The 26,932-nt window shown below is 45.7% G+C and overlaps 1 protein-coding gene across 4 annotated transcripts in view; it reads left to right on the top strand.

Annotated features, from left to right (window-relative positions):
- Positions 1-26,932, top strand: part of FLNB (filamin B) — a 164,849-nt gene that overhangs the window by 46,112 nt on the left and 91,805 nt on the right. For all 4 annotated transcript variants that reach the window (XM_055272443.2, XM_055272427.2, XM_055272436.2 and 1 more), the window contains exons 2-3: positions 23,159-23,407; positions 24,841-24,938. In XM_055272443.2, coding sequence (XP_055128418.2) covers positions 23,159-23,407; positions 24,841-24,938 — 347 coding nt within the window. The remainder of the gene's footprint in view (positions 1-23,158; positions 23,408-24,840; positions 24,939-26,932) is intronic.

Below are 26,932 nucleotides of genomic sequence, written 5' to 3'. Positions count from 1 at the left end.
GCTGGGTTCTAAAGAACCTCAAAAGTTGCATAAAAGCTACCTTTGATTTGACTGTGCTACCCTCCAGTCACGTGGCTAGTTAAATTAATTAAATCAAATTTATAATTAATCTCAGCCATACTAAGCATATCCAGTGTTCAATAGGTACATGTGGCTTGTGGCTAATGCCCTGGACAGTGTACATACAAAACATTTCCATCGTTGCAGAAACTTCTATTGAACAGTGGTTGTATTAGTCTGTTCTCAACACTGCTGTGAAGAAATACCTGAGACTGGGTAATTTATAAAGGAAAGAGGTTTCATTGACTCCCAGTTCCACAGGGCTGGGGAAGCCTCAGGAAACTTACAATCATGGCAGAAGGGGAAGCAAACATGTCCTTCTTCACAAGGCAGCAAGGAGAAGTACAGAGAGAAGAGGGGGAAAAGCTCCTTATAAAACCATCAGATCTTGTGAGAACAGCAGCATGGGGGTAACCATTCCCATGATTCAATTACCTCCCACCAGGTCCCTCCTGTGACCTGTGGGGATTATGGGAACTACAATTTAAGATGAGACTTGGGCGGGGACATAGCCAAGCCACACCAGTGGTGCTATTAGACAGTGGTGCTGTGGTGTGTAGGTGGGAAAACTATGGCACGTGGACCATATCTGGTCCTCTGCCTATTTTTATAAAGTTTTATTGGAACACAGGCCGCACTCATTTATTTATGTACTGTCTATGGACACTTTCACACTGCAACAATAGATCCAAATAGTTGCAAAGAGACTGTGTGGCCCACAAAACCTAAATATTTACTATCCAGGCCAGGCGCGGTGGCTCATGCCTGTAATTCCAGCACTTTGGGAGGTTGAGGTGGGCAGATCCCTTGAGGTCAGGAGTTCAAGACCATCCTAGCCAACATGGGGAAATCCTGTCTCTACTAAAAATACAAAAATTAGCTGGGCTTGGTGGTGCTTGCCTGTAATCCCAGCTACTTGGGTGTTGAGACACAAGAATTGCTTGAACCCAGAAGGCAGAGGTTGCAGTGAGCTGGGATCATGCCACTGTACTCCAGCCTGGGTGACAGAGTGAGATTCTGTCTCTCAAAAAAAAAAAAAAAAAAAAAAATTTACTCTTTGGCCCTTTATGGAAAGTTTGCTGACCTCTTCTGTAGATGGTAAGGTACAGTAGAAGGTGTTCAAGCCAGGAGTAACATGAATGATTGTATTTATGGTCTAAGAGGATAACTCTGGTGGTGGTGGGTGGGCCATATTTGTGGAGAGACCCATTTTCAGTGACTTCCAAGAGTCTGCATGAGAGATGACTGAGGTCTTGCCCTGGCAGGAATGGTTCCATTAATCTGTGTCTCATTTGACAAATGAGGAACTACAAATGGGAACTACAGTTTAAGATGAGATTTGGGTGGGGACACAGCCAAACCACATCAGTGGTGCTAATAGACAGTGGTGCTGTGGTGTGTAGTTGGAAAAACTATGGGCTGTGGCCCAAATTTTGAAGTCCTTTTACTTTTTGGTTCTAAAAATTGTTAATTGTAGCCAGAGTTGTTAACTTAATATGTCTTGGACCCCTTGGGCTCTCTGAAGACTGTACTCTTTCTTTCCCCATAATAATATACATAGAATTGCAAAGGAAACCAATGATACTGAAATAGATATCCGAAATAAAATTTTTAGATATAGCAATAAATGCACATCTGTATTAAAATGTGTAATAACAAGATCTAACAGTGAGTCTAATAACTACTATAATGTTCATGTAGCAATGGCATAAAGGATTGTTTGTGCTATCTAAAACAGTCAGTGACAGGAGAAGATCTGATTTCTTTGGTGATAAAACGACAGGTGCTGCTAATACACCTGTGTTTTATGGTCTTCGTAATGGAAAGAAGTGCCATTAATAAATTTTATTTATTTATTTATTTATTTATTTATTTCTTTTGAGGCGGAGTCTCACTCTATCGCCCAGTCTGGAGTGCAGTGGCATGATCTCGGCTCACTACAACCTCTGCCTCCTGGGTTCAAGGGATTCTCCTGCCTCAGGCTCCTGAGTAGCTGGAATTACAGGCACCTGCCAACATGCCCAGCTAATTTTTGTATTTTTAGTAGAGGTGGGGGGTTTCACCACGTTGACCAGGCTAGTCTCGAACTCCTGACCTCATGATCTGCCCACCTCAGCCTCCTAAAGTGCTGGGATTACAGGTGTGAGCCACGGCACCCGGCCAGATGCTGGGATGTTTTTTAAGACCTTAGACCCTGAGCCTATAATATCAAATACAGTGAAACACACCCACTTTTCACATTTTAAAACAAGTGTGTTTGTGTTTATTGCTGTAAAATAGTTTGAAAGTTTTTTTAAAAAGTCTTGTTTTTGCTCATACTTGTGTTTTAAAAAGGTATTTGGCTATGACTAACTCAGTTATGTATTTATTTATTTTTGAGATGGAGTCTCGCTCTGTTGCCCAGGCTGGAGTGCAGTGGCATGACCTCGGCTCACTGCAGTTGCTGCCTCCCGGGTTCAAGCCTCAGCCTCTCGAGTAGCTGGGATTACAGGTGCACTCCACCATACCCAGCTAATGTTTGTATTTTTAGTAGAGATGGGGTTTCACCATATTGGCCAGGATGGTCTTGATCTCCTGACCTTGTGATCTGCCCGCCTTGGCCTCCCAAAGTGCTGGGATTACAGGTGTGAGCCACCTCGCTCTGTGACTAACTCAGTTATTTAACAATTGACTGTAATTTCTCAGCAATCAGTGTATACTTGGAAATTCTTGGGATGTGAGAAAAGTAACCTATAACTCATTTTCTTTTTTCTTTGAGGTGAGGTCTCTGTTTGTAACCCAGGCTGGAGTGCAGTGGCATGAACAGGGCTTACTGCAGCCTTGATCTTCTGGGCTCAATCCTCCCACCTCAGTCTCCTGAGTAGCTGGGACTACTGGCACATGCCACCATGCCTGGTTAATTTTTGTATTTTCTGCAGAAATGGGGTCTCACTGTGTTGCCCAGGCTGATCCTGAACTCCTGAGCTCAAGCGATCCACCCACTTTGGCCTCCCAGCATACTGGGATTACAGGCATGAATGAGCCACCATGCCTGGCCTGGAAATTCTATAAATAGCAAAGTTAGTAATTAGTGAAGATGATGGTTTGCAGGCACTGAATTACACTTCTATTAATTTTGTTTCCTTTCAATTTTCTAATGTTTTGTGCCCAATTTGTCCTGTCTGCCTCTACCTAGCTTTAGAAGTATTTTGTTGGTTCCTGAGAAGGAGGTGTGCCTGAGGGGTATGAGGTTACCCTCTGGGTTCAGTGGGGAGATTTGGGAAGAGTTTTTATTTGTAGGCTTAGATAGAGTGACCAGTAAAGGGGCCTGACATTAGCTGATGGCTGCTGGGCTAGGGAACAACTTAGAGGCAGCTAACAGGATTCAGGGAGAGTGGATTTGGTGGGAGAGAGTAGTCTAGGATGAATCCAATTGGGTTTTTATGGGTAGTTTGGTAGTTGGTTGACTGGGTGGGCGGTCCCTTGGTAGTTATTTGTTGATTAGTGGTTGTTGGGTTAGGTTGGTTCCACTTACATTATAGTCGATGGAATCTCAGATTTGGATCTAATACCACATGTAAGTCGAGTGGATTTTTTTTTTTTTTTTTTTTTTTTGGAGACAGAGTTTTGCTCTTGTTGCTCAGGCTGGAGTGCAGTGGAACAATCTCGGCTCACCACAACCTCCGCCTCCCAGGTTCGAGCAATTCTCCTACCTCAGCCTCCCGAGTAGCTGGGATTACAGGCATGCGCCACCATGCCCGGCTAATTTTGTATTTTTAAGACATGAGGGTTTCACCATATGGTCAGGCTGGCCTCGAACTTCCGACCTCAGGTGATCCGCCCGCTTCGGCCTCCTAAAGTGCTGGCATTACAGGCATGAGCCACTGTGCCTGGCCAGTTGAGTGGATTTTATTAGCACTCAAGCTTTGTGGCTCATTGATATTATAGTGCATGTGAGCATTTTATCTTTAAGTAGCATTAGGGTTGCTACTTGGATGTATTTTAGTTATTACAGAAATAATTTTTACTAACTTTTACTAAGTTCTCTTTCCTCTCCTGTGTAGGAAGTTTAGAGTGAAGTGGCAATTGGCTGGAGGTTCTGAAGGTTTCCCCCTTTCACATAATTTGATGTTCCAGTTGCCCACATCAGGATGACTCCCTCTCTTTCTACTGATGTAAGCAGTGGGCCAAATTATGGGGCTCCATCTCTGCATCTTCCTACTTGTCTAAATCTTCATCACAGACAACATGTTGCCATTAGAAGCTCTAAAGGAAACCTAGAAAGGAGGAGAAGCTGGTTTTCACCCAAATTCCTCAAAATCATCGCCTGTTGTTTAAGAATTACAGTTTGCACTGGAACAATAAGATGTTCCTTAATGTGGTTTTTAAGTGAGTTGGTTGTCGCCAGGATTTCATAAACACTGTGGCTAACGATTGTGCAAAAGGGTGTGCTTCCTTTTAGCATCCTTAATTAGGGACAGCGTTTTGAAAACTGCTTTTTATTGTCCTTTATCTGCAAAACTTCTTGAATCCAAATAGCGAGATTCTAATTTCTTAATCACTGCCACAGAAAGTTGTAGATTAGAGAAAGCTCCAATTCCTTATTTCCTGTCTTCCTTTCTTTCTGTGTGTTTATTGCCTGTGTCTCATCCTCACTCCTGCCAGTTTTATAGAATGTAACCTCCCAGCCTCTGGGAATGTTTGGGAGACTTGTTTGTAGAGGATCTGAAGAGCAGTTTAAAGTGGACTTACCCAAACTATCGTCTGGAGAACATTAGTCTCTTTGGAGATAAAATTTTTAAACATCCCCTAGTCCAATAGTGTTGGCAAATTCCCTGTGATACTGTAGCCTTCTCTTTGAGATTGTCAATGTACGTTGGCATGTTAAAGGCTCTGAGAAGTCCTGTGGCAGTTAAAAAATTGTTTAGTCTGGTGTGCCCCCAGTTGTTTGGCCACTGAAACCCCCTTTTCTGGAAAAACCAGCTAACATCTGGTAGTCTTTTCTAAGAGGTGGTACTGAAGATGATACTCATGTTACACATTTAAAAATTCTCACATGTATTTGTAAAATGCAACTAATGTATCAAACCTGTGATTTCCAGGACATAATTACTTAAGCTAAGGAAAAAAGAAAACATGAGTGAAGGAAAAACTTTAGTAAACAGGCCAGGTGGTAAGAGGAGAGAGCCTTGTCTGTGAGTGTGGTCTAGGGGGATGCTGGACCTAGCTTTTCAGAGCTAGGTTCAGGCAGAGCTGCTCTGAGATGTAGACACTGCAGCTGGGGTTCTTGTTGAGCTGGGAAGCAGTTTCTGACTCAGGCGCAGACTGTTTAGATGAGCTGGTCATAAAGAGCCCTGACTGTGGACTGCGTCTCCAGCCACGGCAGCAGCTGGTGGATGGGGTGATGCCTTGGATATTTATCGTGTGTTGCTTGCCTGCCCTGCCCTTGGGCAGTGCGCCTCAGGAATGTTAGAATATGTTCCCCCCTTTAGCAGCAAAGCCGATCTGCTGTGTACTTGGTCTGTTTATCTTACTGCCACGACCGTTTATCGTGGGCCAGAGTTCAGGGGCACACTGATAAATCTCTTTAAGGAGGATGATGTAACCCTCAGCATTTTCCCCCTCCTTGGTTCTGAGTTTTTAAAGCCTTTGTAACACCATGATGTCCTTGTTTGGGCATCTTCCTGTGTACTCCCATTTGGGTCTCCAGGGTGAAATGGCCAACAGTGGATTCTAGAGTCATGGCCTGGGTTCAAATTCCTGCTCTGCTGCTTATCAACTCTGACTTTGGGTTTAATTGACCTATTCACTATTTTTCTTAATCTGGAAAATGGAGCCAACAGCAGTTCCTCATAAAGCAGCTGTGAGGATTCAGGGGGGTAACTGCACAGGGCCAGGCCCTCAGGTTTCACCTCTCACTGGGAGGTCGGACCTCTGCATAATGGACAAGCTCTCTTAGGGTGCAAGTGAACAGGGGCACAAGGGAGTTAGGAAGGTGGGTGTTTTTTTGTTTTTGTTTTTTGGTGGCTTGAAAAACATGGCCAAGGCTGGGTGTGATGGCTCATGCCTGTAATCCCAGCACTTTGGGAGGCGGAGGCGGGAGCATTGTTTGAGCCCAGGAGTTTGAGACCAGCCTGGGCAACATGGTGAGACCCTGTCTCTTTTTTTTTTTTTTTTGAGACGGAGTCTGGCTCTGTTGCCCAGACTGGAGTGCAGTGGCGCAATCTCAGCTCACTGCAACCTTCACCTCCCAGGTTCAAGCGATTCTCCTGCCTCAGCCTCCCAAGTAGCTGGGATTACAGGCATGTGCCATCATGCCCAGCTAATTTTTGTGTTTTTAGTAGAGATGGGGTTTTGTCATGTTGGCCAGGCTGGTCTCAAATTCCTGATCACAGGTGACCCTTCCACCTTGGCCTCCCAAAGTGCTAGGATTATAGGCGTGAGCTACTGTGCCTGGCTGACCCAAAAAATTAGCTGGGTGTGGTGGCAAACACCCCTGTAGTCCCAGCTACTTTCGAGGCTGAGGCAGGAGGATTGCTTGAGGCCAGCCTGGGCAACAGAGCAAGACCTTGTCTCAAAAAAAAAAAAAAAAAAAAGGAAAAGGAAAAAGAAAAACATGCCCAAAGGCAACCAAATGACTCCATCTTTTGCAATGTAATCTTTAACATCTACTCCTCTGGCAAGCTGTTTGGAAATGGCAAAGTCCATCTCCTGAGGCTGGGAGATTGCTTGTCCAGGACGGGTGTGTCTGGTGAGGAATGGAAGGCATTTGGATGGCCACTGAGAAAGCTGAGCCAAGGAGCATCAGAAAGACATTCAGGCAAACCCACAGAGCCTCCAGGTATTCCTTTGCTGATAGGTAACATTGCACTAGCGATTTAAACAAACAGGTGAAAGGCCATTGCCCTACCACCCCACCTCACCTCTATTCCTTGCTGCTCTTTCCAGAAGCAACTGCATGGCCTGGGAACAGTTTTTTGTCTTGTCAAGAGACAGTCTGTACATAGATGAATTCAATTATATTATTTCTGTAGTACCATGTACTCAAATTTGAACCTGCCATACACATTGCTTTTATCATTTCATAATACCTGTTGATTTCCCCACATTAGTACCTATAGATCCTGACAAGCAATTTTGTTAAGATGAAGAGTTCTTCATATGTATTGTACTATGTTTCTTTCTTTGATAGTGTATGTCAAGATTTATTATAAAAGTAACAGATGGGTAGGGCGTGGTGGCTTATTCCTGTAATCCCAGCACTTTGGGAGACCGACATGGGAGGATTGCTTGAGCCCGGGAGTTTGAGACCAGCCTGGGAAACCTGGCGAAATCTTGTCTCTACAAAAATTACGAAAATTAGCCAGGCATGGTGGTGACCGTCCCAGCTACTTGGGATCCAAATGTCCCAGCTACTCAGGAAGCTGAGTTGGGAACCTGATCCTCAGAGGTCAAGGTTGCAGTGAGCCGTGATTGCACCACTGCACTCCAGCCTAGGTGACAGAGTGAGACCCTGTCTCCCCCGGCCTCCAAAAAAAAAAGAAAAAAGTAACATATGTAGTTTAAATCTTAAAAATTAAATTTTCGGGGGGTGCTGGGCATGGTGGCTCACGCCTGTAATCCCAGCGCTTTGGGAGGCCAAGGTGGGCAGATCACCTGAGGTCAGGAGTTCAAGACCAGCCTGGCCAACATGGTGAAACCCAGTCTCTACAAAAACACAAAAATTAGCTGGGCATGATAGTGGGTGCCTGTAATCCCAGCTACTTGGGAGGCGGAGGTGGGAGAATTGCTTGAACCTGGGAGGCAGAGGTTTCAGTGAGCCGAAATCGTGCCACTGCACTCCAGCCTGGGTGACAGAGCAAGACTCCATTAAAAAAATAAAAATGAAAAATCAAGCAATGCAGAATAAATAACAACAATAAAATGAAAGCCCATCTTCCACCATCAGCTTCTTAGTTTTCTTCCTAAAGGAGTCAGTGAGGACAGTTTGGTGTTTATGCTTCCAGATCTTTCTGTTCAGATGCAGTCATGACTTCTGAAAAACAGGATTGTACAATTCATACTTTTCTACAAATTATCCCCTTCCTTTAATACATCATAGAAGCCTGTTCATATTGGAACAAACAAACATTTCTTATTCTTTTCACAGCAGCCTGTTTTCCTCTTGCTTGAATGTAAAGTTTATTTAACCACTTACTGTCAGGGAGGCATTTGTTTTCAATTCTCCCTCCCTCCCCCCACCCAGTTATCTTGTAATGAACTGCTTTAATGGCTAAAGATCACTTTAATATCAAAACCTCCCCCATCTCCCATTAGAAAGAGAAATCATGTTAGGGAACTTCAAATTGAATTTACGGACCTTGTGTTTAATTTTCTCTCAGCAGTGGCCCAGCCTGGCCCCTGCAGACTGCCCCGGAATCTGTGGGAGGAGTTGGGGTGGCCTGCAGACTAGAGCACACTGCCAGTTCATTCAGCAGCTCACCGAGCAAGAAACATCTTGATTCTATCAGCTTTAATTCTGTGTCCCATTAGGGACCCAGCTCTTGTGGTCATTAGCAGATGGAATGCTCATCTGTGCTAGAAGGCGGAATTCTAGGGCATTCGGCTCCGAGCAGTCTTGAACCAGAATTGAATGGCTTGAATCCTTTTCACAATGCCAACGGGGAGGCACCCTTAGCTCCCAAACTGGTGTGTGTTATAATACTATGGTAGTAATAACAGTGGTTGTAGTAACCCCCCGTGAATCTGATGGGCCGATCATCAGGCAGTGCTGCTTGCTTGCTTTACTCCATCGTATCACCGCAGCCTGATGAGGCGAGGCAGTTACGACTCTCATTTTGCAGATGAGGAGACTGAGCACGGGGAATAGACCCACTCATGGTCACACAGCTCGCCAAGTCGCTGTGCTTGGGAGGTGAACCAGGCTTCTCTGATGACCCAGCAGGACATCTGAACTTCTAGCTGCCCCATCACTGACTTGACTTAATTCCCCTGACTCCTGGGTGACTTGGCCACCAGTTACTTCAGCCAGCGACCTGCCCTTTCTTTGAGTGGGTTCCACCCATCCCCGCACCATGCTTTTTACTCTGGATGTTGGTGGCATGGAATTCCACCCGTAAGGAGGAGGTCGGTCCCTGGGCTGAGAGAATTTGCAGAGAGCTCTGTTGGGATTGGGTGGGATGTGTGTTTGCAGGCCTCCTCACATAATTGTGGGCTGAAAGGTCCAGATTTGGGGATATAAAGTTGAGCCGTCAGCTGAGCTAAAGACAGGGCACAGGGAGGAACCATCCAGAAAGTGTCAGTGTAGGTAAAGCAGGCAGAGTTCCCCCTATCTGTCCTCTGAGGGCCTCCTTTCTTGTGAGTTCCTCCCTTTTCTGTGGTGATGGTCAGAGCCAGCAGTTATAAATTATTTGGAATTTTCCTCAGCCTGGTTCCTACTCAAGACTTTAAATTAGGAGTTTTGTTCCCTTTTATGACTTCACAATCTTTGGGCAGGCTGCCATCTCTATAGCAGGCTTATATAAGTTGTAACCTGAGGTGAGTTACAGGGGAAAAATGGAAGCTGATTTCTCCCCTTTTAAACCAAGGAAGCCACCTTGATCTGACTTTGTAACAAAGCTCAACTTTTATAAGTTTGCAATTAAAGGATAAATACCTATCCTATTTATTATTATTACTAACTTTTTATTATAAAAGGGGAAAAAACTCTCAGGAAACATAGCCTAGTATGAGGGACAAAAAGCCAAAAGGTTTTTTTTTTTCTTCCTTTAAAAGGTCCCCAATGTCTTGCCCTGTGGAGACACCAGTTTTCATTATAATAATGTCATTATCTCTTTGTAGAGTCATTTAAAGCCAATTTAACTTTCTCATTTAAAAGTATAATTGGTATTCAGCACAGAGCTGGGAGCTCAGTAGGCAGTTAGAAAATATGTATATATTTTTTGAGACGGAGTTTCACTCTTGTCACCTAGGCTGGAGTGCAGTGGTGCGTGCGATCTTGGCTTACTGCAACCCCCGCCTCCCGGGTTCAAGCAGTTCTTCTGCCTCAGCCTCCCAAATAGCTGGGACTACAGGCACTCACCACCACACCCAGCTAATTTTTGTACTTTTAGTAGAGATGGGGTTTCACCATGGCTCGTCTCAAACTCCTGAGTTTCACCAGTCTGGTTTCAAACTCCTGATTTCAGGTCATCTACCTGCCTTGGCCTCCTAAAGTGCTGAGATTATAGGCATGAGCCACTGCACCTGGCTGGCAGTTAGGAAATATTTACTGAATATGAGAAAAGAAAAATAGAGCAAATTGAATCTTCAAGTGGTATATGAGTAACTCTAATTTCTGTTTTCTGGAAAACACACAGGCTGATAGGTTTGGGTAAATAAGAACAGAGCTGCATCTTCTCTCAAGTTCCCTGATTCCCTCAAGGAGTTATCTGAGAATAGCTCTGTGCCAAGCAGTGCGGCATGCATAGGGGACCTCTTGAATGTAGGGACAGTCCATTATCATTAGAATCCCCAGTTCCAGCTAGGTGCAGTGGCTCACACCTGTAATCCCAGCACTTTGAGAGGCCAATGTGGGCAGATTGCTTGAGTTCAGGAGTTCAAGACTAGCCTGGGCAACATGGCAAAACCTTGTCTCCCCCCGCCACACACACACACCACACACACGCACACACTAGCCACGCGTGGTGGCGGGTGTCTGTAGTCCCAGCTACTTAGAAGGCTGAGGTGGGAGGATTGCTTGAGACTTGGAGGTCGATACTGCAGTGAGCTGTGATCGTGCCACTGCACTCCAGCTTGGGTGACAGAGCAAGACCCCGGACGCTGTCTCAAAAAAAAAAAATCCCCAGTTCTCAGGGTGTAGTAGAGGCCAAGTCAGTTACGGCTGAGACAAGGGGACTGTGCTCTCTGTGCTTCTGTGCCCTGTGTTTATATGGTTCATATGCTGCCTGTCCACCATGTTTTTCCCCGATAGCCTCGGCAGCGTAGGCATCATGGGAATGATTGGGGCAGGTGGAAATTCAGAGGCCCTGCCCTGGGGGGCAGAGAAGCCTGGCTTACCTCCCAAGCACAGCATGTGGATGGATCACTTCTCTGCACTGTCTCCTCATCTCCAAAATGGGAGTCGTAATTGAACTCACCTCATCAAGTTGTTATGAGATGATGTAGATTCAGCGAAGTAGCAGGAGTAGGAGTTTGGGCTTTGGCAACAGAGAGAAGTGAGTTTCCATCTAGATTCTCCCCCTATGTCACTTTTGGCAGTTGGCTTCACCTCTGTGGGCCTCTGTTATGTCATCTGTAAAATGGGATTAACCCTAAAAGCCACCCTCACAGGGTCATTGTGAGGATTGCACAAGGTGATGCAAGTGGCACAGGGTCTGGCCCAGGAGAGGGGGCTGGAAAAGAGCGAGCTGCCATTGTATTTTGGTTGCTGTGGATCTAAGGAGAAGAGGTGTTTAGGAGTCTTTCCCTGGCATGGTTCCTCCTGCCTTCACCCATCACTCTTTTCCTTGAGGGATTCCCTGCGGGGTGCACAGCCCCAGGGTGGGCCGGGCTGAGCTCACAGGAGCATGGGCTGTGTTTCGGGTGAGGTGGCCTCACCACATGACAAACTGAGCTGGAGTCAAAGGGTCACGAGGACCGCCACTCACAGCCAGCATTTATTATTTCAGCTGGAAATGTTTGCCAAGCTGTTGTAGCTGGAAGCTATGAGCGAGACACAGACTGCCATCAGGCTGAGGTCTCCAGAGCTCATGCTGGGCTTTAACCTGAGCCTCTGAGCTCCTCCACTTCTGCTCATGCCCAGGCGTCCTTGGGGGCCTTGAACTGTCAGTTGTCCAGGAGAACTGTGTGGCAGCAACAGAATGAGTTTGTATAGTGACCTGTTGCTTTGAGGTTTAAAACTTAGTTTAGAACACAATTGCTTTGACCATTTTGGAGTGTCTATACTTTTTTTCTTCTTCTTTAAGCTTTCTTTTTTCTTTTCTTTTTTTTTTGAGACAGAATTTTGCTCTTGTTGCCCAGTGGCAACAGGAGTGCAATGGTGAAATCTCGCCTCACCACAACCTCTACCTCCCGGGTTCAAGCTATTCTCCTGCCTCGGCCTTCTGAGTAGCTGGGATTACAGGTGCCTGCCACCACGCCTGACTAATTTTTGTATTTTTAGTAGAGATGGGGTTTCACCGTGTTGACCAGGCTGGTCTCGAACTCCTGAACTCAGGTGATTCACCTGCCTTGGCCTCCCAAAATGCTGGGATTATGGGCGTGAGCCATCAAGCCCTGCTTTTTTGTTTTCCTTCTTTAACCTTTCTACAAGAGGTTAGAATCCGTGTTTTAACTTTTAAAGGATTTCCCAGTGATAGAAAGTGGTAAGATAGTTACTATATCCTAGGCCCTTTAGCAGGCCCATCTCATTTATCATTTATTTAGTCCAGTGTGGCTTTGTTCTTGGGTATTAAGTAATTCTCAAAATTTTACCTTTTCAAAAGTGGCATTGAAAATAAAGGCATTGGGTGATGAAAATGGAACTTTTAAACACAGTGATTCCTGTTAACAAGAAATAGGGTGTTTGGGAGAATTTATGAAGCAGTACATCATCATAGATTCTATGAGCTGAAAGTTCACCAAACTATCCCAAAATAAAAATAAGGTATTTATGAAGTGATTCGTTCCAACTATTTGAGGCAAAAATTGTCCAGCAAGTGAGAGAGAACAGAAGGAATAGTTGGCAAAGTAGGGAATTTGAAGTCTGAGGTTATGCATAAGGAATGTGTTATGGGCCTATAGTAGAAATCTCAAATCAGGGATTAGGGAATGTTTACTCAGTTCTGTTGCGGAGAAATCCTGGCCATGACTCGCCCATGCCATGCCCAGGGCAGGCATTGCTAATCTTCACCGCCTCCATTCTCCATGCCCTGTTCACGGAAGACATTTCTAATGCATTTTAGCAGTCTTTTTTTTTTTTTTTTTTTTTTTTGCTGAATCCAGATGTGGCCTCAGAATCCTTCTCAACACAGTGTACTAGCACCACTTGGTGCTCCTGATCTACTGTATCATCTCTTGAAAAACTACTAACATAAAGAGACCTGCCAAGTCAACTCTATATTAACTGAACCCTTGACACAGTGATGGATAAAAATTAATTCAAACAGCTTCTTTGTGATCTTTGAGTAGTTCACGAGCAAGAAAGAGAATTGGAAATCCAGCCAACTTCGGTCCCCTTGTCTACTTTTATTTTACTATGGTTTATGTTTTCTCTTACCAATTGAGATAGGCCCGTGAGACTTCTGGTCTTCCAAAGCCCAGAACATCCCCACATTATAGTTTAACCACTGTAACAAGGAGGTTTTTTTTGTTGTTTTGTTTGTTTGTTTGTTTGTTTTGGGACGGAATCTCATTCTGTCGCCTAGGCTGGAGTGCAGTGGCACCATCTCAGCTCACTGCAAGCTCCGCCTCCCAGGTTCACGCCATTCTCCTGCCTCAGCCTCCCGAGTAGCTGGGGTTACAGGTGCCCGCCATCACGCCAGGCTAATTTTTTGTATTTATTTTTTATTTATTTATTTTTTTGAGACAGAGTCTCGCTCTGTCGTCCAGGCTGGAGTGCAGCGGCGCGATCTCGGCTCACTACAAGCTCTGCCTCCCGGGTTCACGCCATTCTCCTGCCTCAGCCTCTCGGAGTAGCTGGGACTACAGGCGCCCGCCACCACTCCCGGCTAATTTTTTTGTATTTTTAGTAGAGACGGGGTTTCACCGTGGTCTCGATCTCCTGACCTCGTGATCCACCCGCCTCGGCCTCCCAAAGTGCTGGGATTACAAGCGTGAGCCACCGCGCCCGGCCTTTTTGTATTTAGTCTAGTAGAGACAGGGTGTCTCGATCTCCTGACCTTGTGATCCTCCCACCTCCGCCTCCCAAAGTGCTGGGATTACAGGCGTGAGCCACTGCGCCTGGCCAGAGGTTTTCTTAAAAACATTAACAATAAAAACAGTTGTGGAAAGCGTGTAGAGTGTGGGTTTTTTCAGTCTTGAGGTTGGCAGGGCATCTGATACTGGGACACAGGTTCCTTCCCTCACCTTGCTGTGCCTCTCCTAGTGCAGGCCAAAGCCAGGTGACTGCGCTGTCGGGGCTCCTGGCTGGCAATCGGGGAAAGAGCGCATGGAGCAGGCATGCCCACTGTTCAGGTCCTGAAGCCGTGGCTCATTTCATATCATTTGTTGCCCATTTGAAAGACAGGCACACCACTGACTTCCAGGGGAGGCTGGCTGACCATCTAGGTGGAAGCTACATGCCTGGGAGGGAGAAGGGGACAAAAGCCACAGATAGGCATCAGTTGTCAGGGCCTTAAGTCTGCCTTGTTGGCATGCAGCCTTTTATTGGATCAAGGCCCTGGAGAAAAGCCCTGAGCAGGAGGAGATAAGCCAGCTTGGTCCCCTTCATCCTACCCAGGGGCCTCTGGGGTACCTGAGCCAAAGTGCACAGTTCATTGGCTGTGTGGATGGAAGGGCTGTGGGACTTGAAAATGGGACACTGGTCCTGGGCAGCTGACCGACGTGGTCTTCCTTAACCTGCTGTCCGGGGAGATGGGTTGCATCTGGCTAGGTTTTGACTGAGGAACTGAGGAGAGCTGTCAGCTGTCCCCGCTTTGGTTCAGAATGCCCTTTTGTTTGGAAAGCTGAAGCCTACAATTCAGCCATGGTTGGTTTGGGCTCAGAAAACAGGCAAGGATGGAGAGGAACTGCAAAGCTGACCTGGGATGTCAGTGGGCACCAGGTCCTGCTGGCTTGGGGTCTGGATGCAGGAGATCTGAGCTCTTCAATGTGGGGTGGCCTTGCAGCAGCTCTTCACAGGCTGCTGCTGCTGCTGTAGGCTCACCCAATCAGCCAAGACAGACAGGATCTATTCTAGTTTTGCACAGGGTTGGATATAGAAGAGGCATTAGCCAGGTCGGGAGAGGGGATGGGGAAGGAGTTCTAGGCCAGGTGAGCCTGGGGCAAGGTAAACTGGGATGTTAAGGAGGGGCCAGTTTGTGACCAGCCTGGGCAACATGGTGAAACCCTGACTCTATAAAAAATTAAATTAGCCAGGTGGGTGGCATATGCCTGTAGTCCTAGCTACCCAGGAGGCTGAGGTGGAAGGATCGCTTGAGCCCAGGAGGCGGATGTTGCAGTGAGCAGAGATTGTACCATTGTATTCTAGCCGGGATGACTGAGACCCTGTCTAAAAAAAAAAAAAAAAAAAAAAAAAAAGACGGGCCAGACTCCTGACCCATATGTGCTGCTCTTCTCTTTCAGGGAGGTCTGATAAAATATCAGTAGTTCAATTCTTTTTTTTTTTTTTTTTCCGAGACGGAGTCTCGCTGTGTTGCCCAGGCTGGAGTGCAATGGAGTGATCTCGGCTCACTGCGACCTCCGTCTCCCAGGTTCAGGTGATTCTTGTGCCTCAGCCTCCCAAGTAGCTGGGATTACAGGCTCCCACCACCATGCCTAGCTGATTTTTGTATTTTTAGTAGAGAGAGGGTTTCACCATATTGTTCAGGCTGGTCTCGAACTCCTGACCTCAGGTGGTCCTCCTGCTTTAGCCTCCCAAAGTGCTGGGCTTATAGGTGTGAGCCACCGTGCCCGGCCCATAGTTCAATTCTTTAGGTGATTCTTGGTGCTGCATGTGAGATCTCTGCAAGAAGAACACGTCTGAGCTGGGTGGTTTAGAAGACCAGCATGGCCCAAGACCCTCAGAGCAACACCAAGAACCACCTAAAATTCTTTCTCAGACGTGTCCTCCTTGCAGAGATCTCACGTGCCCCAGGTTCGCTGCAGCATTAGGGGTCAGACTCCCTTTGGAGCAGGAGAGCAGGGGCCTTGAGGTGGCGGTCATGGCCATCCTAATTAATTGCTTGGCTCAGAGAAGTGACAAATTGAACATTTCAACCCCCTGTAAATTCACAAGGTACTTCTTTTCATTTCTTGCTGCTTGCACAAAACACTTGGAGTATGGCTTGTGGATGTCTGGCCCTAGGGAAGAGTGTTTGGCACATAGCAGGTACTTAAGTATTAGGAAAATGAGGATGGAGGGGAGGGAGGGAACATTATTAAGCAGCCAACTGTGAGACAGGCATTGTGCTTGACTCTTTTTTTCTTTTTTTTTTTTGAGACAGAGTCTCTTTCTGTCGCCCAGGCTGGCGTGCAGTGGTGTGATCTCAGATCACCGCAACCGCGCCTTCTGGGTTCAAGTGATTTTCATGCCTCAGCCTCCCAAGTAGCTGGGATTACAGGTGCCTGCCATTATGCCCTGCTAATTTTTTTATTTTTAGTGGAGACAGGGTTTCACCATATTTGCCAGGCTGGTCTCGAACTCTTGACCTCAGTGATCTGCCTGCCTCGGCCTCCCAAAGTGCCAGGATTACAGGCATGAGCCACTGTGCCCGGCCGACACTTGGCATTCTCTAACCTACCTACTCCTTACAACAGCCCTGGGAAGTAGTTGACCATGGCCATTTCTATTTGGTAGATGAGGAAAAATAAGGTTCAGAGATGGATTGTTCAAACTGACGTATCTAGTCAAGCTACTGGTTCTTGAGCCTGTGTTTGTAACCCCTCTACCACATAGCCTCTCCGGGTGGTAGAGATGAGCGGGCAGAGTGCACAGTGCATGGCATCCTGTTCCCTAGATGGCCAAGTCTTAGTGTGAGTGTGTGTGGGCTTGGTAACTTGTGTCAAGCACACACCCCATCTCTCTCTCTCTTTTTTTTTGAGACGGAGTCTTGCTCGATCACCCAGGCTGGAGTGCAGTGGTGCCATCTTGGCTCATTGCAACCTCTGCCTCCTGGGTTCAGGTGATTCTCCTGCCTCAGCCTCCCAAGTAGCTGGGACTACAGGCACATGCCACCACGCCCAGCAAATTTTTGTATTTTTAGAAGAGACTGGGTTTCACCATGTTGGCCAGGATGGTCTCGAACTCCTGACCTCATGATCTGCCTGCCTCGGCCTCCCAAAGTGCTGGGATTACAGGCTCTCTCTCTCTCGTTTTTTTTTTTTTTTTTTTTTTTTTTGAGACAGAGTCTTACTTTGTTGCCTAGCTTGGAATGCAGTGGCGTGATCATGGCTTGGCTCACTGCAGCCTCGATCTCCTGGCTCAAGCAATCCTCCTGCCTCAGCCTCTCAAGTAGTTGGTACTAATGGGCATGCTCCACTACACCTGACTAATTTTTTTTATTATTTGTAGGGACAGGGTGTCCCTATGTTGCCCAGGCTCTGGTCTTGAACTCCTGGGCTTGAGCTATCCTCCTGTCTCAGCTTCCCATAGTGCTGGATTACAGAGATGAACCGCCCAGCCTACACACCCCTATCTCTCCTTTATTCTTTTTTTTTTTTTTTTTTTTTTGAGACAGAGTCTCCCTCTGTCTCCCAGGCTGGAATGCAATGGGGCGATCTTGGCTCACTGTAGCCTCTGGCTGCCAGGTTCAAGCGATTCTTGTGCCTCAGCCACCCAAGTAGCTGGGATTACAGGCACACACCACCATGCCCAGCTAATTTTTGTATTTTGAGTACAGACAGGGTTTCACCATGTTAGCCAGGCTGGTCTCGAACTCCTGACCCGAAGTGATCCTCCTGCCTCGGCCTCGCAAAGTGTTGAGATTACAGGTGTGAGCCACCATGCCTGGCCTCTCCTTGATTCTTACAGTCACTTTGTTGGCTGTTTCTGACTCAGCAGCTACCTGCATTGTGGCCAAAGGATGACCTATTCCTTCCCAGGAGGGCAAAAATGTGGAATAGTGTCTGTCCATGCCTCTCCTCATGGGCTACCACCTCTGCCACCCCGGTTAATCGGTAACAACCAGGAGAGAAGCTGCTGGAACTGACCTCTGGGAACTCCCTGGATGGTTTGGTGCAGGAATGTAGTAGGCATACACGTGGTTGCATGGATCTGGGCCCTCCTGATGTGAGTAGAGAGGTAAAAGGCCACCATCTCCCTGACCTCTGGGGAACTCATCCACAAAGAAGATGTTTCCAAGATGCTTCTGAAGATTGCCTAAAAATAGCCGGTTTCCACCCCCGTAAATTCATCCATTCCAGAATGCTCCTTCACCAGGACCAGAGAACTGATTTACAGAAGTGAAATGAAAACATTCCATCCCAGAATTTGCAGTAGCTCAAATTAAGTTTCTAGCTATTGAAAAGAAAACAAAACGAAACAAAACGCACCCACCCTGTTCACTTATAAGCAACACTGAGTAATTTTAAGTAGTTCGAGAAAATGTACGTGGTTTGAGGGTCAGGGTTGTCCAGAGCCAAGACCAGTTATGTGGGAATTGTTATTGGCTGGATTTGGGGAGGAGAAACCCATGGCCCAATTCCAACCCACTGAAATCTAAGCAGATTCTAGGTGGTTAGGCGGACCTGGTAGGCGTTGGTTTATTTTATTCCCGAAAAAGGCCCTCGAGCAAGTCTTCCTGTGGAATCCTGCTGAAAGGCTTCCGGCTCATCTGGCCTTTTCCTCCTCTTAAGGTTCTGCTCCATGTTTTACCCTGGGCGTAAACATTGCAGAGCACGTTCAGGTCTGAAAAGTGTTTCATCTACGTGATGGTCAGACGTTGTTGACCCTGTGATGCTGTGTTAACATTTCATTTTCGAGGCTTGGGGAGTCTCCTATTTCATGTGGATGGGAACCTGGAGGTCTTTGGGCACGTCGCCATCTTTTTATTGTTCCAAGAGTTTGGTGAAGCATTTGAACCTTCACCTGTCAAAATCAGTTTTGGAATGAGAACTGCTCTCTCTCTAGTCCTTATAATAGCAGAGGGAAGGTATCATTTATCCCAATGAGACCATAAAGGGGGCTTTCCCGTGTGGACACCCACCTTGAACTCAATTGGAAACAGAAGTTCTGGGCATTGTATTTTTTGTAAATTTGGCTCAGACTTCAACTGGGTCATATTTCCCCCAAAATCTTTTCGAAAAAGACTCGTGTCTCATTCCTTTAGAGTAGCATGTGTAAGCTGGGTAAAAATAGAGCAAGCTGATTTCATGTTAATGATTTCATGTTAGGTTTGTGAATCAAATCTGCAAGTCTGCTTTTGAAAAGCATTTAACATATAACTTGGGAAAGTTTGAGTTTTGCAGACTAATGCCTGTGGCCGGATGAGACTTCATAGCTCCATCCAATCCCTCCTGCTGCAAGAGATCAATGCCTTGAGGGTGCCTGGCCACCACCATTACCCTGACAGTATACCCACTATTGATTGATTGATTGATTGTTTACCCTTTTGAAGATTGCTCTTCTCCCTTTAACTTAGAGGAAATTGGCATGGAAACTTGTTTGATCTGGAATTTCTGATAATCAGTAGGTAGTAACTCCGTAATCAATAGCACTTCAAAACAACAACCAAATAACAGGATAGCTAATCCAAAAAATTCAGTCATGGTCAAGGACTTCCAGCTCAGGAAATGTCTGGTCCCGTGGGGTGAATTCCTTGGATAACCAAGTTCTGCGCAGGGCCCGGAGTTTTATTCAGACCATTGCTCCTTGATTCACCACAGGACCTCAAAAGGAGGGCTGGCTTCATGACCACATGACCTGTGTGCTCAGAAGGGCCCTGTACTTGGTTTATTGCTCTGCTGTTGCTGTCTTGAAGTTCTTAATTTTTTTTCTTTTTTGGCACTGGGGAGTTGCAGTTTCAAACAACACTTATTTATTGTCTCACAGTTTCTGTGGGCCAGGAGTCCAGCCATGGCTTAAGACCAGGTCCTCTGCTCCCGGTCTCACGAGACTGTAAGGAAGGTGCCATCTAGGGTGTGTTTTCATCTGAATGCCTAACTAAGGAAAAATCTACTTCATTCAGATTCATTCAGGTTCATTCAGGTTTTTAAAAGAATCCATTTCCGTGTGATTGTCTCACTGACAGGTCCCAGCTTTTTATTAGCTGTTGCTTGGAGGCTAACCTCAGGTTTTAGAGGCTACGCTCAAATCTCTGCCATGAGACCTTCTGCATAGGCAGTTCATAACACGGCTGCGTGTTTCCTCACAGCCAGCAAGAGAATCTGTCTCTTGTCTGCTAAAGTGGAGTTTCATGTATCATAATATGGTCATGGAAGTAATAGCCCATCACCTCTGCCATTTTTCTATTGGTTAGAATAAAGGCACAGGTTTTCCCCACACTCAGGAAGAACCCATGATATAAAGGCTTTCAGTAAAGGAGACGACAAACAGAATATGGAATGATCAGAATTACTCTTATGACTCAGACCAAGAGCATCAGCATTCATTACCTATGAATTTATTGGAAATTCAAATTCTCCTGTTTCACCCCAGGCCTGTTAAATCAGAAACTTTAAAAGTGAGCCCAGCATTCTGTGGTTTAACAGGTCCTTCAGGTGATTCTGACACCTGCTAAATTTTGAGAACCACTGGTCTAGAGGCAGGCAGGTCTTGCTCCCCTAGGAGTTAAGTTTGATGTATCTTCTGGTAATACTGAGAAATGAGCTGGGAAATGGTTCCAAAATCAGATTATCCTCCCCAGGATTAACAAGACTCATCCTTGCAAAAGAGAGTGAGGAAGAGAAACTAAAAAAAGCAAGAGGCTGTGTGTGAAGCTAGATTCAAACAGTTAAAGACAGCAACACATGGCAAAGGATGGAATTTGAGGAAGTGGGTAGTGAAAGCAATTCTTGAGCTAAATTACAAGAAAACACAGTGAATTTATATCTGTTTCTTGTATTTAGGGGCCTGGCTTAAACGTTAGTGATACATTTGGGGAGTAGAAAATGGATGTTGGTGTGAAGTTCTTCAGTTTTGGACAAGGAACCCTGTATTTTCATTTTTCTCTGAGCCCCATGAATTATGTAGACAGTCCTGCTTCGAAGTTATTATTTATACAATTCATTACAGAGAAAGTCCTTGGGAACCTTAACTTTGTGTGAGGATTGCTTGAATCAGTTTTTCTTATCAGCCACTCCCTGATACTCTTTGTTTTTTCCAGGTTAGATGATCGAGTTTTATTATGACTGAATCTGCAACTGCAAAATTGATTCTGATTAATTAATTTAATTAATTAAATTCTGATGATTTCTCTCTGATGGTTTGGGTGTGGGCTCTTAAAGAGGGTCTTTTGTTGCAAGAGGATATAACAATAATCAGGTTAATTAAAAAAATAAAGCTCTCACCCTTTCAGTTTTGAGTGGCATACCATGCACCCCTTATCAGCATGTGAGTATGCTTTTCATGTGGTTGTGGTTGGGTTTCATTAAGTGTAATTTGGCATGTGTTCAACCAGCATTCAGGTGGCTCTCGGTGGGTGGCTGGGGAGACACCAAGATGCAGATAGCTCAGTCACTCCCCAACAAGCGATTTCAGTTCTGGAGTGAGGTGGGAGGCCAAGGAACTCACACATAAATGCTGGTGGGAGTGAAGCGCCACCAGCTGTAGAATCTGGTGTCAGAATGATGAGCCAGGAGTTATTGCACAGGAGGATGGGTGAAGGTCTTCCCATCAAAGGGATAGAGAACACATGAAGAGGTCTAGGGGCTCAGGACAAGACGTAGTCCAGGAACAAGGAGTCTTTGAGCCTGCAGTATGGTGGGTGGGAGTGGCAAGAGTGGAAAGCAGATTGGATGGGGGTTATGTAGGTTCTGAGGTGCTGTATGTTTAAGGAGCTGACTGTGTGCAGCGGGGACCCTGGTGAATTTGGAAGCACAGAGGTACCTGACAAGAAAGATGGTTCTGGGGTTATGTGAACAGTGATTCGGCTTCAAGGCTGCCAGACAAAAATGTTTATTGGGAGGGTGTAGAAAAGGGTTTGCCAAAAGAGTTAGGTAGGGATAGAATTGACACATTGTGGAAACTATACCAAGAGTTTAAGAGGAGGAGTCCAGGATAGTGCCCGTGTTTGTAGCTTGGGGTCCTGGTAGAATGGGAGCTGGCTATGGAGTATCTTTGGTGGAGAATGGGTATAGGGAAATGGAGAGAGAGAGAAAAAGTTGCAGCGGGGGCAGGAGATGGATAGCTGCAGAGAAGGCAAGGGCAGGGGAAGTGGAAACAAATGGCAATGAGATTCCTGGAAGGTGCTAGCCAGGGGCATGGCATGGCATGTTCTGTTAAGCAAGGGAAGGACTAGAAAGGGGCCATGATTTTGGCTGGTCACTTATCCTCCTCACAAGAGGACGCATTAGCGTCACGGCTTACTCTTAAGAATGACTGATGTGTCAGAATAGCAAACATGAAAATGATTGATAACACCCAGCATTGGTGAGATTTGCAGGGATAACTAACTGGCCTCTTAAATCTATAGATAGGAATGTAAACAGAAACAAACTTTTTATAGGGAAAAGATGTCTAGGACATAATGATTAATGAAAAGAAAAAAATTTCTACCAATTGAATAACATGAATTCAGGCAGCAAACACACATGCATGTATACACATACACACGTGCACACACGTATACACACACACACAATCTGGTAGGCTGTATACTACCAGGTTAGCAGGTTGTTACCTCTCGGATGCAGTCACTCCTTTTTATCGTCTATATTTGTGAAATGATTTCTTTCAATTTTTGAGACAGGGTCTTACTCTGTTGCCCAGGCTGGAGTGCAGTGGCGTGACCTCAGCTCTCTGCAACTTTCACTTCCCAGGCTCAAGTGATCCTCTAACCTCAGTCTCCTGAGTAGCTGGGACTACAGGAGTGAGCCACCACGCTTGGCTAATTTTTTTTTTTTTTTTTTTTTTTAGTAGAGAGGGAGTTTCACCATGTTGCCCAGGCTGGTCTTGAACTCTTGAGCTCAAAGCAATCCTCCTGCCTCGGCCTCCCAAAAGTGCTGGGGTTACAGGAGTGAGCCACTGCACCCGGCCATTATTATGGAAAATTTTAGGCATGTACAAAAGTAGAGACAGTGGTATCTTACATGCTCCTGAACCCATGATCCAGTGACATCCATTAACAGCATTTTGGAATCATATTTCATCTGTTCTTGTCCTCAAGTGTTTTGAAGCAAATTTCAGCATTACATCCTCTCACTCTTAAATATCTCAGTATGGTTCTCTAATAGTTGAAGACTGCATTTACATTTATATAAGGAGCATAATTTACACTTGTGTAACCCAGAGGAATGACCAAGCCTGTGCTTCTCTCCCCAGATAGCAAAGCCATTGTGGATGGGAACCTGAAGCTCATCTTGGGTCTGGTGTGGACGCTGATCCTCCACTACTCCATCTCCATGCCTGTGTGGGAGGATGAAGGGGATGATGATGCCAAGAAGCAGACGCCAAAGCAGAGGCTGCTGGGGTGGATTCAGAACAAGATCCCCTACTTGCCCATCACCAACTTTAACCAGAACTGGCAAGACGGCAAAGCCCTGGGAGCCCTGGTAGACAGCTGTGCTCCAGGTAAGTGCCCAGGGCTGCCTAAACCAGCTGTCCAGGATGGGGGTGTGTGGGTCCCAAACATTCTGGTTTTCAATGGGAATGCTGTCTTTGCTTTGATTGGCGTATTTCTCCAGGTCTTAGCCCATCATAAGACAGCTAAGGAAACTAAAACTGGCTCTGTGTACCCTTCCAAGGGCAGATTTTCTAGGTATATCCATAGACATGTTTGAGCATCAAGTTGAGTCTTTTATCCAAATTCCAATGAAGGAGTTGGTGCTTAGAAGCAAGACTTGGGTTTAGCTTCCAGACTCCAAAATCCTGGGTCTTCCCACATTGGTGCTCAGTTTCTCGTTGGATTTGGAGAAACATTTGGTCCTATTAAGTGGCTTGGCATGAAAATCTAAAAACTTCCATGGAGTGGAAAGTACCTATTTTTATTAACCACTGGTTTGACTATATATGGCATTCTCCACCCTTTTCTTTCTGTGTTGCTGTGAAATAGCATTTGGTCAGGATCCAGTTGGAGCCTTTTCCAACCTTGATGGGCTGCACATTTCTTAGTGGTTGAGTGTATATGAAGGTTGTAATTATTCCCACTGGAGGGTTTAGATTGATGGGTAGAGTTTGCTGGTACACACTCAGTAGAAAGACCAGAGTCAGAGTTTACACACACCCCCTAAAGTTGATTTTAATTAAAAAAAAAAAAAAAAGGTATTAATCATATTTTCCATTTATTGTGTATTCTGTATTTACTGGGCACATTAGTATTTAGTTAGTTAGTGGTTCTCGACATATTCAAAGCAGAACTAGTGTCAGTTGGGTATGGGAGGGCTGAAGGCCTCATTCTTACTTGAGAGCCTATAAGTTGGTGTCATCCAGGGAAAATTCAAAGTGCAGCATTAATTGATTTCCTAATATCCTCTTCTTTACTTCCATTTAAGGACACATTTTAGGATACCTCTTTCCAATTTAAACCTGGGAGTTTTTGCTCTAGTCCTTTACCTCATGTGCTTACAAAGGCTTTTAAGATAATTCTAGGTTTGTGCCTTTGAGCAAGTGGATTTTTGAATCACACAGGATGCTGCTATTCTAGATTTTTTAGATATATCCAGGAATAGAGTAAAAAAAAAAAAAATCCCTCCTGCATAAAGGCACCAGGCTTTTTCCAAGCTTTGTTTATTTTTTAACACCACTCCTTCAAGGAATGGATAACCCTCATCTTTATGCAAGAACACAGCACCCGGAGGAGAAGTCTCAGTCGTGGAGGATAGTTTACACCCTGGCACACTCATACCTGTGATACTTTTTGCCTGTTAAATATATGATTCGCTCAGATTTTAGGAAAAAAATCATTCTCTGAACTAAAAGAACAAATGGGTTAGTTCAGGCACATGGTTTCCTTTAATCTCTCTGGTCAACTAATGTTAAAAGAATCTTTTGTGTTCTGTTAACAGGTCTGTGCCCAGACTGGGAATCCTGGGACCCGCAGAAGCCTGTGGATAATGCACGAGAAGCCATGCAGCAGGCAGATGACTGGCTGGGTGTCCCACAGGTACGCACAGCATGCCAGGCCGCGTGCGGCTGCCCCCACCCACTAGCTGTTTCTACGGATGCCTTCCCGGGTCAGGCAGCCCGACCTTCTTGGCATTGTGACTTCAGAGAGCATTGCCTGTGACGCTCTCTCATCTTCCTCAGTTTACCCATAATCATAGTAGGTTCTCATTGACTCAGGTGCTTATAGATCTTAGTGTGTTGGTTTAATGTAGATCATCCAGAAATTTTCATGTCACTCTTCTTTGTCACACACTGGCTAATTTTCTAGTATTTCTTCTCTAAATATTTTGAAGACTACCTTTAAACCCCAGACTACAAATATGGACCCTAACTATTAGGTTGAGCCATAAGAAATTGATAGTATTTGACCATTTCTCAATCTACATTTTAAAAGGTAATTTTAATCCAATAGCTTAAGAAAAGGCACAGGAATTAAAACTTTTTTTTTTTTTTTTGAGATGGAATCTCGCTCTGTCGCCCAGGCTGGAGTGCAGTGGTGTGATCTCCACTCACTGCAACCTCCACCTCCCGGGTTCAAGCAATTCTCCTGCCTCAGCCTCCTGAGTAGCTGGGATTATAGGTGCGCACCACCACACCTGGCTAATTTTTGTATTTTTAGTAGAGACAGGGTTTTACCATGTTGGTCAGGCTGGTCTCAAACTCCTGACTTCGTGATCTGCCCGCCTCAGCCTCCCAAAGTGCTGGGATTACAGGTGTGAGCCACTGCGCCTGGCCGACTTAAAACTTTTAAAAACATGTAAGCCAGGATAATCCACCATTAATGGAAACTGTGGAGGAATCTCTATCACCCGTAATCCGATCACAGGAATATAACAAGAGGACTCAGAAATCAAGTAAGTCTTGGATACCATCTACAGTAGTCACATTGCTTAGTTGAAGTCTGATCTTCCTAGCTGGGAGGAAAACCAGTGTTTTCTTTCCAGAAACTCCCTCTAACAGTTAGGCACCATGAGTCCCGTGTCCAAAGGCTAGCCAGGGAAGATTGCAGGTAGCCAGTGCCATGGGACTGATGGCGTCGCTGTAGGCTGCATTGAGGTCTGAGTTCAGTGTATTCTGTAACAGGGTCCCTTGGAAGGTAGAACAACATGCCTGTTTCTTTGGTTTGGTTTTGGAGTCATGTCTCTCCTACATGGCTCATTGGTTTCTTGGCTCGTCCATCCTCAGGAAGTGGTGTGGTGTGTTTTTCATCTCCGCTTAAACCTAAACCGTCTCCTTTTTACGTTCATGTGATGTTGGCATGGGTGAAGTTGTTGAAGGAGCTGCCGGGAAGAAATGCCAAATCAACACACATCCTACTTTTTATGGAATGTATTGAAGGCTACTGTTCAAACCCAAGTAGCTCTTTTGTTCCTGCAGGCTAATGGTCAGAATGTTTTCTGGTGCTTTTCATCACATGGGGAGGGAAGTTGGACACATCTGTTGTTCATTGCACATGGTTAACCTGGTCCATGAGACAGAGCCTCTGTTCATCCGAGGAAGTGTGATTTACCTCCTTAGCACCATTACTGGAGGCAGGGAGGACTCTGCATGCTGTTTAGGGCTGGGTCAGATGATGGTACTGAAACTGAGGTGGTGGCACCTTCAGGGAAGTCACCTGTCCGGGATCGGTCTAGTCTTGCTCCTAAACTGAATATCAAGAGAAATTTACCCATTCCCTATTTTTTTTTTTTTTTTTGAGACAGAGTCTTGCTCCGTCACACAGGCTGGAGTGCAGTGGCATGATCTCAGCTCACTGCAACCTCTGCCTCCTAGGTACAAGCGATTCTCCTGCCTCAGCCTCCCGAGTAGCTGGGACTGCAGATGTATGCCACCATGCCCGGCTAATTTTGTATTTTTAGTAGAAAAGGGGTTTCACCATGTTGGCCAGGCTTGTCTCGAACTCCTGACCTCATGATCTACCCGCCTCGGCCTCCCAAAGTGCTGGAATTACAGGCGTGAGCTACTGCGCCTGGCCTTTTTTTTTTTTTTTTT

Source organism: Symphalangus syndactylus, chromosome 1 (assembly GCF_028878055.3).
Source record: "Symphalangus syndactylus isolate Jambi chromosome 1, NHGRI_mSymSyn1-v2.1_pri, whole genome shotgun sequence".
Taxonomy (NCBI): domain Eukaryota; kingdom Metazoa; phylum Chordata; class Mammalia; order Primates; family Hylobatidae; genus Symphalangus; species Symphalangus syndactylus.
Note: the sequence above shows the minus strand (reverse complement) of the source record. Positions and strands in the feature narration are given on the sequence as shown.